The sequence below is a fragment of the Pelodiscus sinensis genome, chromosome 23 (assembly GCF_049634645.1).
Source record: "Pelodiscus sinensis isolate JC-2024 chromosome 23, ASM4963464v1, whole genome shotgun sequence".
Lineage (NCBI taxonomy): Eukaryota > Metazoa > Chordata > Testudines > Trionychidae > Pelodiscus > Pelodiscus sinensis.
The window spans coordinates 6,511,629-6,527,268 of record NC_134733.1 but is presented as its reverse complement, the minus strand read 5'-3'; the positions used below and the strand labels follow the sequence as shown (position 1 = coordinate 6,527,268).

Sequence of the window (15,640 nt, the reverse complement as noted above, 5' to 3'; positions counted from 1 at the left end):
TTATATACCAGGTGAAGAATAGCTTAAAGGTGAAGAGCCCATTATCAAAGGAGCTTTTAACAACTTATTGTTGGTATTAAGAACAAAAATCCAATGGGAAGAACACCTGATTCATCAGATGTCCCCAGCCCAATTATCCATCTCTGTCCCCCGCCCCTCCTTTGCCAGCAAACATGTAACTAAAGAGCTCGGTTTTCAGACCCAGGGAAACTTTTAGTTGGCCAAGCTTCCTCTGATGAAGCCTCGTCCCCCACTGTGTTTTTCATGCTCAGTCATGGAAACTCTGCCAAGGGCTACCTGCAGGAGTTGGAAGGATTCAAAGATTACACAACAGCAGCAAAGTTTCTCAAAAAGCGTGTCAGAAGAGGAAGCACATCCAGATCCCATCTCCCCTCCTAGTCCCTTTATCACAAGCCATTTCAGTTCACTCTTCACCAGGTTCCCGGGAAGCGGTACCCAGGTTTAAGAGAGGAGCAGCCCTAAGTCTAAATCAAAATCAACACCGTCAACGCTCAGTGTGCAATAGGACAACATGTGGCTGTTAGGATTTTGATTTAGACAAAGGGCAGAGGATTAATTGTGTTTCACAAGCATTCAGTAATTAAATCATTTTCACAGACACTGGTGAATATCATTTGGAGCAACATTGGCCTTCGTGGTAAGAATGGAGGGCGAATTTGCATCCTAAGGAGAAAAAAAAAAAAACCTACAAATGTACCTTGGTTGAAATTTGCTGTGTGCTCAGAAAAAGGGTGTCGTTGTCACACGAAGAAAAGGAAAGCATGGGCGGGTGTGTAGATGAAAGCGAGTAGTGCAGGTGTAGGTGCGAGCGTGTGTAGTGAAGCAGTTTTCTGTTTGCAGAAGCTGATTTTCTGTTTTACCAAAAACTCAGTCTGGGATTGTCACTGATCGGCGGTGAGAACAGCTTTTGGCTATTAGTCCAAGAGGATGTTCAATGGTGGCCAAATTACTTCTGGATTCCCTTTGGAAATACCAGACAACACAGCTCTCTTCTGGCTACCAAAAATAGTTTCCAGTACTCTGTTTAAAGAACCCTATTGGGTTTGTCCCTCATTTATTTTCTACAGGGCTTTTCTATAGGGGCAGGGTTTGGCAATCACTGGATGCTGCACCTGTAGTCACGCTCCTAAGAATCGTAGCTGTTTCAGCGCTCAGCCACCAAACAAGCATGGGCTGGGTCAGTACTTGGATGCTCCCATGTAGGCCTAGGGGCAGTGGTTGGGTTGGTACCCATCTCAGCAACTGGACGGAGCCAAGAGGAGATGGCTAGGTCTGTGGTCACGTCAGGTCGCAGGGTTTCAGAAGAACAGTGTAACCCCAACCTCCCAGTCAGATTCCACCTTGGGAGCTGCCTCCTAGAGGTTTAATCCTGGGAGGTGCTGAGTTCCTGCAACTCCTGCCCAACTCACCTCCGTAGACAAGATGCCAAACCCCTCCTGCAGTGTTACCTAACGTGTCCGTTCCTTGCTGTCTGAGGGTGTATCTAGACTACAGGGTTGTGTCGACAAAGGTGGACTTTTGTCGACAGAATTATACCTGTGTCTACACTGCTGCTGAGTTCTGTCGACACAACGGCGACAGAACTCGGCAGTTTTGTCGTCAGCAGTAAGCCTCATTCTGCGAGGAATAACGCCTTTTGTCGACAGAGTTCTGGTGACTGACGGCATTATTGCATCTACACTGTCCTTTGCGTCTACACTGTCATGTCGACAAAGCGGCTTGCTTTGTCAACAGAACTGGATGTCGTCTAGACGCTCTTTGTCGACAGTAACTGTTGACAAAGCCTTTGTCAACAAAAGCCTGTAGAATACACGTACCCTGGAAGTCCAGCCCCAAAAACACTGTCCTGACAAGTAGTAACTGGACTTGCACGCACGAGTATTTGCAGGACTGAGGCCCGGAGTGTGGTCCTTAAGCCGTGAAGCTTCACCCCAGAGCTGGTACCCCCGCTGGATGAGGCAGGATTTGCATGTCACTCAGGGGTGCCAGGTGCCGTAGAAGTGTCAGAGAATAGACAGACAGCACTGAGGGTGGGCGGGACCGTTATGTTCCTTTCTGCCTTTTGAAGCCAGCACCCCTGCCTGCCACGCTGTTTGCAAAGTCCGTCTAATTTTCTAAGCGCCGAGAGAACCCAGGGATGTGCCAACAATAGAGCGGAGATCAGAAGAGCTCATTATGGCACGGGACCAAAGGCTGGTGAGCCTGCAGCTGGGGTATTTGGGCGCCGCACTAGAGAGAGGATAATGAAAAATCAGAAGAGGTGCAGAAGAGGGTAATTGGGATGATGAAGAGTCTCTGGAGTTAGCATTAGGAGGCGAGGAGAGGGTAATTAAGTTTGTGTGCATTAAAGAGAGGAGATTAAGATGGGACATGATTCAGCTGTACAAACTCCGAGGGCAATGGAGACAGTGGATGGCACGGATCTCTTGCAGAACCATACGGGATCAGAAATAGGAGGGAGGGTGAACGGAGGCGGGTGCAGGGAGCTCAGGGCAGCACTAGGACCCACACAGGGTAATGACCTCACAAAACAGACATCTCCCCAAAGGCTGCGCCGGAAGACATGCAGCCCCCACCCCCTGGCAGAGGCTAATGCTAGGCGTGTACAAGAGGTGCTGCCGCCTAGATGAGCGCATGGGATTCACTAGAAGCATTTCAGTCTGTGTTTCAAATCTTTCATCGGCACTCACATTGCTAAGAGATTCCCTGATCCTCCTGGCTCACCCCTGTCCCCAAGGCACGGCTGGAACAGAGCACTGGCCACGGTGCAAGAAGTAGAGGGTGGGACGCAGAACAAACGGACTTAAAAGCTATTGTCCCTTTAAAAGCAATTATTCTAGGGGCCGTCGTCTCAGGAGCGACCCTACAACAACAAAACAGAGGGACGGCCGCCCAACATCGAAGAGCTGTGCTACAGAAATAAAACAACCCAGAGAGAGAGAGAGACGGACAGACAGACTAGCTTAGCACCTGTGAAAGACCCTACAATGCCAAGCCAATAGGATAGATTGCTCATTCATTCCGGACTATGACAACAGATGATAGGGCTTAGCCTTAGCCTTATAAGCAACCCTACAATAACAAAGCAGAACATGCATTGTAGTCCCCCTGAACACCCCTGTAATAATTAACAAATGGGGCATTCTTGGGCAGCCCTACAATGAAAAACTATAGGACGTGGCTGAGACCCTACAATAACAGAACAGGGGGACCTAGTAGAGTCTTCAAGCAATGTTGCAACAACAAACATCAGAAGGCACGTGCAAAACTCTGGAGCAAACGAGTGAGGGTAATCACTGCTCTGGGGAGACCCTGCAATACCAAACCCACCAGCATGTGCAACAGAGCAGAACAGATTCAATCTCAAACTTCCAAACAATAATATGAGGGGAAAATCCCTTTGCTGTCTCCCTTAAATACTCCGCAATGAAAAGATCCCCTGAGCTAAGCAGGCCGGTTCAGCAGCAACCTTAGCTGACCCTAGCGATGGGAAATTCTCATCCCAGCTGTTGGATTTTTCCTTGGGAAAAGTCAGGACTAGACACTTGGGGATTTTTGCATGTGGGGGCAGGTGGATGTGATGGAGATGGAGACACCTGATCCCGGAGGGCTACCCCGATCAGACCCAGGGTGCTGCAAGGATAGTCTGACTCCTAGACCTGCGTGTTAGATACCAGGTCCATCCTTCTCCTTTAAACTGCTCATGCTGTGGATAAATCAAGGACATGGCTTTTCAGGCTTGCCCATCTGTGGCAAAGTCCCTGCTCAGGACACCTTCTGGTCCACAAATCAGCCAGAGATGCTTCTGGGGGCAGTCACCTTTATTGTCAGTTCCCACCACCTTCTATGTACAAAACTTACAGAGAACTCAGCCAGCTCCTCCATCCACCCGGGAACACACTCAGCCACACCCTGGCTCCATGCCCCCTCCTAGCTGCCTTTCTCTGCCTTATATAGCCCTCGCCCAGTGAGGCCCACAGCTGTTTCTAATAGCCCTTCAGGCCTGGGCTTGCCCAGCTGTTTCTCCTCAGCCTCTTCAGCCAGGCTACAGTGGCAAAGCTCTGGCTTAGCCAGCCGTCTGTCACACCATCCACACATCTTTCATTGGCCCTAATTTCGCTAATCAGATCCCTGATCCTCCTGGCTCACACCTGTTCTCCAGGGACACCTGTTCTCCAAGACACGGCTGGAACAGATCACCGCCCATGGTGCAATAAATGGGGAGAAGCCAGGAAGGAGAAAAATCCCCGAGCCTTGATTTCACTTCAGAATGAGACTGTCATTGCATCTCCCTTTTCAGCGGAGCGCATGTTCACCTTTAATCTTTCCACAATGAGTAAAAAACAGTGCTCTTGTCAGTTAAACACAGCAGGGCTTTAGTCAGATGGAGACGGCTGGAAATCACACTTACAGGGCTAAATTTAGCTACCTGAGACGGGTTGGCACTGACAGAATTTGAAGACAATAATGTTTGTGTCTTCGTGCCTAGCAGCAATCTAAGCTGCGGCTCTGAGGCTCAGGAACGTTCTCCGATACCGTCAAATCCCAGTCACCGATTCTGTCTGATCCTCTCCCATGTCCCGAGGACAGATTACATGGTAGCCAGGAGTCGGACTGAACAAGGGCCAGTGCCAAGGAGAAGGGACGTCTAAGAGATGCAGATGATCTGAATCAATGCACTGGGTGTAACACGGCTGCAAAGCAAACATCATTCGGGGATGCATTAGCTAGGGTGCGTCTACACTGCTCCGTAGCTCGAAATAGCGCCAAATCATGACATGAGCTGTCTCTACAGCACCAAATTTCGAAATAACCCACTATTCCGAAACGTCCCTTGCTCCTCGTGGAATGAGGTTTGCAGGGACGTCGGACTAGCGAGCCTGTTCTATTTTGAAATAACAGGCTTGCTGAGAAGACGTGGGATAGCTATCTCAGGATACCCTGGTATCCTGAAATAGCGCTGCAATGTAGACATGCAAGCAAGAAAAGAAGTAATTCTTCCTGCTCTTCTCCACAACTGATTAAGCCTCAGGGGGAGTATTGTCCAGTTCAGGAAAGATGGGGACAAGTTGGGGAGAGAACAGAGAAGAGCAACAAAGGTCTAGAAAACATGGCCTAGGAGGGAAGCTTGAAAAAATTGAGAGGGATAGCTCAGTGGTTTGAGCATTGGCCTGCTAAATCCAGGGTTGTGAGTTCAATCCTTAAAGGGGCCATTTAGGGATCTGGGGCAAATCTGTCAGGGATGGTACTTGGTCCTGCCATGAGGACAAAGGACTGGACTTGATGACCTCTCATGGTCCCTTCCAATTCTATGAGATAGGTGTACCTCCATATTATACAGTGGAGAAGGGCGGGGAGGCTTGGTCCCAGGGGATACAGAGTTGATGGTGGAGCTCAGCAGGGTATAGGGACGTACAGTACCTAGCACCAGGCCCTGCTGGTGGTTCTTGAAGTACTACCCTCACACAAACAGTGAGTCCTGGCTATCACTCCTTCTGCTGTGGCAGAGGATAGGGTGCTCCCAGCAGAGCGCATTGGGATAGAGTATTAAAGGCAGAGGCAGAGCTTAGAAAGGTCCCAGGAGACCTTAGACTTTCCAAGGTGGGCTTGGGAGGTGCAGTGAAAGCATGGCCATGGCCCTGCCCTGAGTCTGTCACAGGGCACCAGGCTGAAGGGACGAATGCCACCACAGGCTATTTGGCTGAAGGGACGAATGCCACCACAGGCTATTTGGCTCCTTCTGGCAGAACAATATCTGCTCCGCTCTCCTGCTGCCTTTTCCCTTTGCTTGGTGGCTGATGAACCATCCTCTGTCATCCCACTTTCGGTCCTAAGCCCCATCAGCCCCATCCTCACACCCCCGGAGAGCAAGCCCCTGGTACGCCATGCACATCTCTGACAGGTCTGCACATCACCTCCAGCTCTCTCACAGAGCACCCGTAGCAAGGCCTCCCTGTGCCCGCCACAGGGCCTACATTAGACAGACACACACATGCACACAGCCCCACGGGGCTGGAGCGTTCAAGAATGGGGGCTGCTGGGAAGCCAGAGGATTTAATCCTCCTGTCGCACTTGCTCTGTGTGCTAGAGCGTCCGGCTTGCTGGGGCCGCAGGGCAGCAGCCGCTAAGCCCCGAGGACAATTTGCAAGGTAGGGAAAAAGACAGACAGACCTGCCAGGTGGAGATACATTCCCATGAGCCTCTGAAGAGGTTTAATACATTTCTGCAATAGAAACAGACCTCTTGGCTTTTCTGCTGTCCAAGTGACCTGGAGCTAAATGAGTTCAGACAGTTTGCTAATAAGCGATGGTCTTTACAAGACAGACTTCTCTCTCTCTCTCTCTCGCCCACGCACACACAGATCTCACGTGCCCATAATACACCAACAGATGTCATCCATATGCACATCCACCATGGTACACAAAACACACACACACACACACACACACACACACACACACACACACGGCCCATGTTCTCTCACACATGCCCGGAGCGTCCTCACATGCACATCCACATGTCTGACCTAAGCTCCTGCGCCCACAGGTAGATTTCTCTCTGTCTCTCTCGCACACACAGAGACTGGTGATCTCTCTCTCTCCAACGGGGTGCACATCTACACAACCAGCGCTGGAAAAGGGAGAACAGATTCCCAGCCAGGAGAGTCCGGTGTTTCCTCCTCAAGTTCTCGGGCCCCTCCCAGCCAGAATGCAACACCCAGACTTGCAATCCCATCCCCGTCTGCTCATCACCTCTGAAAATCCTTGTCAGACCTATTTCCTCATGTGCAGCCACCGGGCCGCTCTGAAGATAGCAGCCAGGCAAGGGAGGGAGGCACATTAGGGAAAAGCTCCTGGGGATGAGAAGACAATGGGCTAAATTCACGGCGGGTGGAGCGCTATTGAAACTCATGTGGTTGGCCCGGGGATGCACCCATACGGGTTTGTTTGACAGGTGTCTGGGGAGGGAGGGAGCACCAGGGATAGTGCACCTGCCTTTCACCTCCGTAGACCTGGGCTAGACAGCGTCGCGGCAGAACTGGGCGGCTGTTTGAGGGACACCCAGCTCCCTTCCCCCATTAACTCCCAGGTCTGCAATAATGAGCAGCCCACGCAGCAGGGGAAGCGGAGCCTGTCCAAGCCAGGGAGCCGAGAGGCAGGTACACCGGTGGGCAGAGCTGTGCGCTCTAGCGAGTGGCGCGGGGGCTGCAGGTCAGAGCCGGGAGCATGGGCAGAGCACTGTGAAGGAAGCTGGCCCAGCCCCGCCCCTGCACAAAGCCTCGTTTGCACCTAGTCCCTCACATCCATGTGCCCTGGATCGGTCCGTCAGTTAGGAGAGGCGGCTGGCGGCTCATTGCGCAAGCGCGATCCCGGACGCCAGGTTTCAAATGCGTCTCAGCCCAGCGGGCACATGCTGAGCCGTGCGGCACCTCTGAAGCGGCATGGCCGTGCACGGATGTCGTGGTCTAAAGTGATCTGACGCACCGCGCGTCGCGTGCTCGCCTGGGACGCCCCTTTCAGTCCCCAACCAGAGACACGCGCCGCCCGCCGTGCGAGAAAAACCAGCGTTGGATTTCCAATCCAACACAGGCAACGTGAGATGGGTGAATTCATCCAGAGCCCAACCAAACTGCTCTGGCCGGTGGTTGCTTAGGCAGATTTACAGGCACTGGATTTGCTTTTGGTCTTATTCAAGCCTACCCCACCCTTCACCTGTGCTCCCAAGAGAGCGGTCACTTCGGCCCAGCAAGGGAAAAGGAACACGTCGGGGGAACAGGACAGGTCTCTGTGCTGCTCTGGTCCCCCTGGCGTTGCACTGGCTGGGACGTGGCATTACGGGAGGCATTTCCGGCACCGTGGGGCAGCAAGGAGATGGATGCTTCGCCCGCCAGCCGCCTCAGCACGGAAACGACATACAGTGGCTGGTTTAAGACTCTTGCGGCGCATAAGGCCACGCTTGCGAACATGAGGAATGATGGGATGTCTGGAAGGAAACTCCCAGAACCAAATGCTGGGAAAGTTACCATCCAAATCAGAACTTTGCAGCAGGCCCTTAGCTGTATAACGCCTGAGCCAGTCGCCCCCAAACTTTGAGAGCCAGATCTATGCCTTGCAACCAGGTCTCCTCTTTCCGCTGGGGCTAAGCGGAGCCCCAGCTCCAAACCGTCCTGTTACCAAAGACCTTGCCCCTAGCAATGATCTTCCAGACGCTTTGGCTTTTCCCTTCTCTAAACTGCCAAGGGCCAAAACCCACCGAGGGAGCATCACAAAACTACTGGAGCGAGCGTCAGACGGGCCCCGAGGAAAATCTCAGAACTGTTTCTTTGCAAAACGAAGCCAAGCCAAACCTTCCCGTCTCCCTCCCTGTCTTCCTTTTCGATCGGATGAGGCGGCTATGGCTGCTCATCCATGCACCCTTTTGATGGTTTCCTCTGGTACCCTGTAGCTGCACAGCTCCAGCCTCCCATCACGCCCTGGAAGAACTGGCCCTGACCTGGGAGGGCGCGGGGAGGGGAGTTAATGGACGGTCACTTACCCGGTACCAGACGATCTCCCGCATCCTGCCATCCGTCTTGAAGTTACATTTCAAAGTCACGGCATCGCCAACCACCACAGGCGGGAGCGGCTCAATGCTGACCGTCAGGTAGCCTGTGAAGTAAGAGGGAGAGGAACGCATGAGCCAAGGCAGGGCTGGGAAGGGATGCAGGCCTATGCGATAGGGATACAATAGCAGTGTCAATTAACCAATAAGCAAAAGCCTATCGCTTAATGATATAGACTACATGCATCCCCCCCCCCCCCTTTGCCAGTACATTTTTTTGCAGGCTGGTCAGCAGCCTGGCTCCGTCCAGCTTGTGCCGGGTCTGGGACCTACCAAAAGTGTGGCTCTGCATTTAAAGTGAATTAGGAGGCAGGCAGGCAGCCTGGCTCAGTTCCAGCTCGCGCCAGATCCAGGAGCTCAGACCCCCAACGCCAGACAGGGGCTGCTGCCACCCCACACTGCTGCCTCTGTATTAGAGACATCCGCACAGGGCAACAGGCAGCTGGTCCATCAGGGGAGCTGGTTTTTCAACTGGCTCCCCTCGCAGACCAGCTCCCGCCTGGAACCTTGCGCTGCTGCCTCTGATAGAGAGGCAGCAGTGCAGAGTGTCAGGGGGCTCCACGGGAGTGGGGCCGGAGCACACTGGTCTCACCCCTCCCCGGACTATAGAATAGTCAAGTAACCGATAAGAATTCATGAGGTTAATTGGCTGTTCAATTAACCGATAATTAACATTCCTACTACGGGAGCTGGAAATCTGGTCCCAAGTTGGGACAGAAGTGCCCCCATCCTCGTCACTCCTCTCCTCCTCCTGCAGACACAGGAAAATCACTGAGCCGGCCTCCCCTCTGTCAATTACACCCGTGCAGCAAGTGTGAAACACGACTGCTGTTGTGCAGAGACCACAGCCTATCATGCCAGCCAATAGCCTCTCTCTGTTCCCTTGTATACTTCCCCCACCTTAATCTGTCTCCATCTGTTGCCTCTTTAGATCACAAGCCCCTTCGGCAGCAGCCATTTTTTCATTCTGTGTTTGCAGCAAGCCTGGTGCGATGCAGGCCCCGGAACACACAAACGATAATCATCAATAATTTGCTCTTTACCCACAGCGAGGGGGATCATGTTTTCTGCATCAGCCACACCAAATGTTCAGCTAGCACGAGTCAGTACCCCCAATCATGACACTGGCTGACACTCGGGTCCTGGTGACAAGCATTCCTCGGCAAACAGGCGGGCTAGCAAAGTAGCATGTTACTTTTTCTTAATTGAAAGCTGAGATGCTCATGTAATCACACGAGGCCCAGAGCTGGGACCTTAAGTAAAGCACCAGACATTGTATGATTCACAATTAAATCAGGAGAGCTGGCAACACTGCATGTTACATCTCGTTGCACTGGTTTAAATGGCTCCACAAGTTGGAAGCACGCCCCGGCCCCGTCCTCTCCCCCCGGGTCAGCCCATGGGTTATACGTTCTTTGCGGTGCCCCATTCACAGAGACAATGGGAATGTTCCTGCATTCGGGTTACGAGCCAGGCTATGGAGCGCAAATTGAGTCAGCTTTATAGGTAGACTTGGAAGGATAAGATTTTTATCTGGAAATGTCAGGAAACGTCAATTTCACTGTACACACCCAAGCCAGAGAAAACAGCAACATTATTTCCATCAGAAATAATTGAAAGCTACAGAAAGGAAAAGAAAGAAAAATGCTACTCCAGAACTAAAAAAAGCTCGAGTTCAGGATATTTGCGATGCATATTCGGACACATGATGTGCAATATTTGTGTCTGAGTGGTTAGAAAGCTTTAACTCTTTGAATTCCAGCATCTCATAGAACCATAGAGCTGGAAGAGACCTCAGAAGGTCGTCAAGTCCAGCCCCTACCCTAGGCAGGACCAATCCCAACTCAATCAACCCAGCCAGGGCTCTGTCAAGCCGAGACTTAAAAATCTCTTGGGATGGAGACTCAACTACTTCCCTAGGGAACCCATTCCAGTGCTTCACCACCCTCCTAGCGAAATAGTTTTTCCTAATATCCAACCTGGACCTCTCCCGCCACAACTTGAGACCGTTGCTCCTTGTTCTGCCATCTGTCACCACTGAGAACAGCCTCTCTCCAGCCTCTTTGGAAGCTCCCTCCAGATGGTTGAAGGCTGCTCTCAAATCCCCCCTCACTCTTCGCTTCTGCAGAATAAACAAACCCAAATCCCTCAGTCTCTCCTCATTGGTCATGTGCTCCAGCCCCCTAATCATTTTGGTCACTCTCCACTGGACCCTCTCCAATGCGTCCACATCCTTTCTATAGTGTGGGGCCCAGAACTGGACACAATATTCCACATGTGGCCTCACCAAAGCCGAATAAAGGGGAATAATCATTTCTCTAGATCTGCTGGCAATGCTCCTCTTAATGCATCCCAATATGCCATTAGCCTTCTTGGCTACAAGGGCGCCCTGTTGACTCATATCCAGCTTCTCCACTGTAACCCCCAGGTCCTTTTCTGCAGAACTACTACTTAGCTGGTTGGTCCCCAGCCTGTAACAATGCTTGGGATTCTTCCGTCCCAAGTGCAGGACTCTTCATGATCTCCCCCATTGTCTCGCCCCTCCCAACATTTCTTGCAACCGTGAACATTTTAAATCAGTAAAAACAGAAAAAAAAAAACCCATAGATACTAGCCCTCCAAATTTAAATCACTTTGTGCTGCTTTGAAGAGCCACTGGTTTGATCCTTGGCGTGTCAATCAACACCTTGCGAATCAGCCATTGCATCTTATTCTGATCTTGCACCTTTACATCACCAAGTTCAATGGATTTGCAGCTGGGCAAGCAGGACAAGACCTCGTTCTAGGACACGTGTAGCTCTTCAAAAGCACCTGGCGTTGCTTTGCTCCCACTGCCGTCATTCCACAGGAGGTTTGTCAGAGGTGGGGGCGAGGTCAGTGAGGAGTATTTTGGATTGTCCAGCAACTTTGCCAATTAATCTTTGCCCGCCCGGTCAGACCTCGATGCTAACAGACCTAAAGAGAAAAGTAAAAGCAGGGGACCCTCTCTCTGTAAGGCCAACAGGACCAGTGTGCAAGGGAGCAATCTTCCGGTGGCAGGATCAGGCTGGCTTAGGCCATCGTGTTCTTTACGGTGGCTCTCGGGACTAATGACCCCCCAGATTGTGACTCAGAGGGAGATTGCTGGGAAAGGTGACCCCATGTGAGTGACGCAGCCTCGGGGAGCAGGTGTTTGATAAAAGGCTCCCAAGGCCTTTCGGTTACAGCAGCACCGGGAGGCTCAGGTACTGGGCAGGGGCTGTCGGCTTCATGCAGAGAGATGGACCCGTCACACCTCTTTCCGTGCAGACACGCCGAATCTCGAGAGCAGAGGGAAAGAAGCAGCAAGGCCTCCTGGGTGACGGGACAGCGGCTCTGGAGTCCCCGGGTTGGTGCTGGGGAGAGCAGATTCCTCTCCCAGCAGCCAGCAGAGACTGGCTAATGCCCAAGCAGCACCTGCTTCTAGGTGACTCGTGAGACACGCAAGCTGCTCTCCTACCCAGCCTAGCTCAGCAAGGGGAAGGGGAGAGGCCGGGCGGTCACACTGGTTTCAGGTCACAGGATGAGTCTGGGCGGTTGAGTCTCAGCCCAGTGCACAACCTCTTCAGAGTGCCCTGGCCCAGAGAGGAAGATGCTGGTGCGGCGTGGGCTACAAGTCAGGACTGGAGGATTTTCTGATTCAAATTCTCACTCCTCCTTGAGTTTGAGCTTTGGAGCATCCAGCTTCCCACGATCCCTCCCCAGCCTGTACCTACCATCTCAGGCCCTTTCCCCCCAGATGTCTCCCACCCTCCTTGCTTCTCTGGGATGAGAGGCCGGCAGTGAGAGAGGCCCAGATGGAGGGAATCCCCAGGCGTTGCTCTCAAGGTTCCTTTCACTCTTTTTCATCCACGTGCGGAATAATTTTTTTACATGCACCAGTGCTTGTGCACCACTAATAGAAACAAACAAACAAAAAAACTCCTGGCCTGCATCAGTCCACCACTGGCGCAGGAGCCACGCTCTTTAGCAGCTGTGGATCCCTTGGGTGATAGCAACGGAGAATAAGCACAGGCAATTCTTGAGCAAGCTTCAAAGCCAGATGTTCACCTCCAGCTCTCTGGAGTCTCTTAAGTCCCCTCAATTTTCCCACCTGGCTCCTTTCACTGTAAGGAACCCATCAGGCATAGTTATTCCTGAGCAAACCGACCATCCATCTAATCCCCAGCTGGATAAGTGACAATGTATTATTGGTTTACCAGGACTGGTGTCTTGCCTCTAGCAATGACCAACACAGACAGCTGCAGAGAAATGCATTCACTGCACACCATGCTGCAAGACATAATGCAAACGTCTTCCTGGCCCTCATTAACAACTAGTGCATTGAAAGCACAAGAAATGGAAGCCTCATTCCATTTTCTCTTCACTGATGGGCCCTCAGGTGCAGTTCCCCTTGGTCTAGAATCTGAGCTCTTCACTTCATACAGCAGTGAGTTCCACAGGTTGCATATTCCAGCGTTAAAACATTAAATTGACAGCTACCAAATGAATAATATCCAGGCACATTCATAAAGGAGTATCCCTCACTAGAACACAGGCAGGGGAGAGAGCTACCACATGGTCTCCATGGGTGTCATCAGGGGTGGAACTCACCCACCTACATGCACTCCTATCACAAGAGGCGTATTCAAATGCATTGCCAAAGGAATGAAGCCAAGTAAGACACATGGAAGCATAATGGAAATGGCAGGAGCCGATCTGCTTAGCCTTCCAACCACGGAGACGCCGAAGAGGTTAACAAAACACTCAAAGAACAAACAAAAGCCCACCTTTGAAATTAATCGGTGCCTAGGGACTACAAACAGGCGCTTTCTTCTTCCGAGTCTGCAGCCATGCCTTCCCGCCAGCCAGGGAAGAAGAGCCGTGAGGCTGGGGGGTAAGGGAGCAGACAGGCCTGTGTTTACCAGCTGCTTCTAATTGGCCCTGACAGCAAAATCTTCCAGATCAAACAAGCCATCTGCCAAGGGATGGAAAAAAAAATCCAGAGGCTCCCACGACACCCTCCCCGCGCTTTGCTAAGGAGCGCCTTGTGCACCAGTTACACAGCGGTCTCCTTGCTTTTCAAAACACTCTAGAGCACCTGGGATTGTTCAGGACCACTAACAGTGGCACAGGTAGCCCAAGGCTACTAGAAAACCACACCCGGCTCCCAGGACTTCAAAGCGCGGCTCTCACGCGAGCCTCCTCTGAGTTTCCTCACCATTCCAACGGGAAGTGGGAATCAAGCGAGAGGTTTCAGCTGGACACAGGGAAGACCGGTGTATTTGGAATTGCTTCCCAGCCCTCTGCACCCCCCGAATTCCTGCTGCCCCCATAGTATGCTGGAGACGCTCAGGTCATGGGGTTAAGAGTCCCATTGTTTCCCTAGGAAGCTGTAAAAGGAGGCACAATTCACTTGCATTGTGCTGCGCCAGGGTTTGATGATGAGATGGAGTTCTTGCTTGGAATGATGCAATACCCTGGGAGCCAGCTGGGTTGGGTTCTCGTCCTGACTCTGCCAGAGATTTGCTCCGGGATCTTCAGCCAATTTTTCCAGCAGCGGCTCCCGACTTTCGCTGCCTCTGGTGTTGGTTGGCCAACCCGTCACACCTCAAGTATGTGGCTCTTGTTAAGGACGTACGGCAGGCGTGTCGGCTCCCTCCGTGCCTCAGTTTCCCTATTTGTAAAATGGCGCTAACACTAGCGAATCGGCTGAATGACCTGCTCTGACAGCCAATCGAAAAGGGCTCTTGTGTAACGCTGCCCGGTACGTCCAACACCCCCAGCCCATACACTGGCTGAGGGTGAGATTCCATCGCCAGGCTGTGACAATATCTGCAGACACGTCTGCGACGCACTCGAGATAAAGACAACGAAGAGGCATTGGTACACGGCAGGGCTGGGGGCGGGGGGACGTCACCCCTGCTCATAGCCGATGCTCAGCAGAACAAGAATCTCAGCAGCCTTGGGAACGTCCCGATGATCGCAAAGCACTTTCCTCAGGCTTACGCTGCGCCACTACTCTGAGATGGTCCCAGCACTGCTGTGTCTGAGCACCTTGCCCTCTTATTGCGTTCAGCCTCGCAGCCCCCGCCAGGGAGGGCCGGGTTAGTATCTTAGCAGCATAGCATCATAGAATCATAGAGCTGGAAGAGACCTCAGGAGTCATCGAGTCCAGCCCCCTGCCCAAAGCAGGACCAACCCAACTCAATCAACCCAGCCAGGGCTTTGTCAAGCCAGGACTTAAACACCTCTAGGGATGGAGACTCCACCCCCTCCCTAGGGAACCCATCCCAGTGCTTCACCGCCCTCCCAGGGAAATAGCTTTTCCTAATATCCAACCTAGACCTCCCCCACTGCAACTTGAGACCATCGCTCCTTGTTCTGCCATCTGTCTGTACTGAGAACAGCCTCTCTCCAGCCTCTTTGGAACCTCCCTTCAGGAAGTTGAAGGCTGCTCTCAAATCCCCCCTCACTCTTCTCTTCTGCAGACTAAACAGACCCAACTCCCTCAGCCTCTCCTCGTAGGTCATGCTCTCCAGCCCCTTAAGTATCTAAACGCCGTTGGGGAATTGTGAACACACCTCGCTGCAGGGAGGCTCAGATGGGGAGGGTGGGGGGAGGTCAGTCGACTTGGGTTCACGGGGCTCAGGCTAACCACAGCAGTGGAGACATCTGGGCTGGGGCCTGGGATTTCAGAGCTAGGCTTGCCAGATGCTTTCAACACAAATCCCAAACATGGCAAAGTTGGTTGAGAGAAAAAAAAAATAAAAGAAGGGGGGGGGGGAACCAAAGTTGTTGAGCGAAAAAAAAAGAGTCCAGTATTTTCTGGGTTTTTTTACCGGATGGGGGACCCGAATACTGAACTGTCCAGGTGAAAACCAGACACCTGGCAACCCTATTCTACATCCCAGATGTCTACATGGCTACTGCTAGCCCTGACGCCCAAGCGCCAGTGACCAGGGCTCTGAGACTGGGCACTGCAGGTTTTTCCTGTCAGCGTAGACATGGCCGGAGGCCT

General features: G+C 52.2%; 1 protein-coding gene across 1 annotated transcript in view; it reads right to left on the bottom strand.

Moving 5' to 3' along the window:
* IGSF21 (immunoglobin superfamily member 21) overlaps positions 1 to 15,640 on the bottom strand; it is a 298,036-nt gene that overhangs the window by 163,994 nt on the left and 118,402 nt on the right. Inside the window, exon 2 of the mRNA XM_075906417.1 lies at positions 8,557 to 8,669. Coding sequence (XP_075762532.1) covers positions 8,557 to 8,669 — 113 coding nt within the window. The remainder of the gene's footprint in view (positions 1 to 8,556; positions 8,670 to 15,640) is intronic.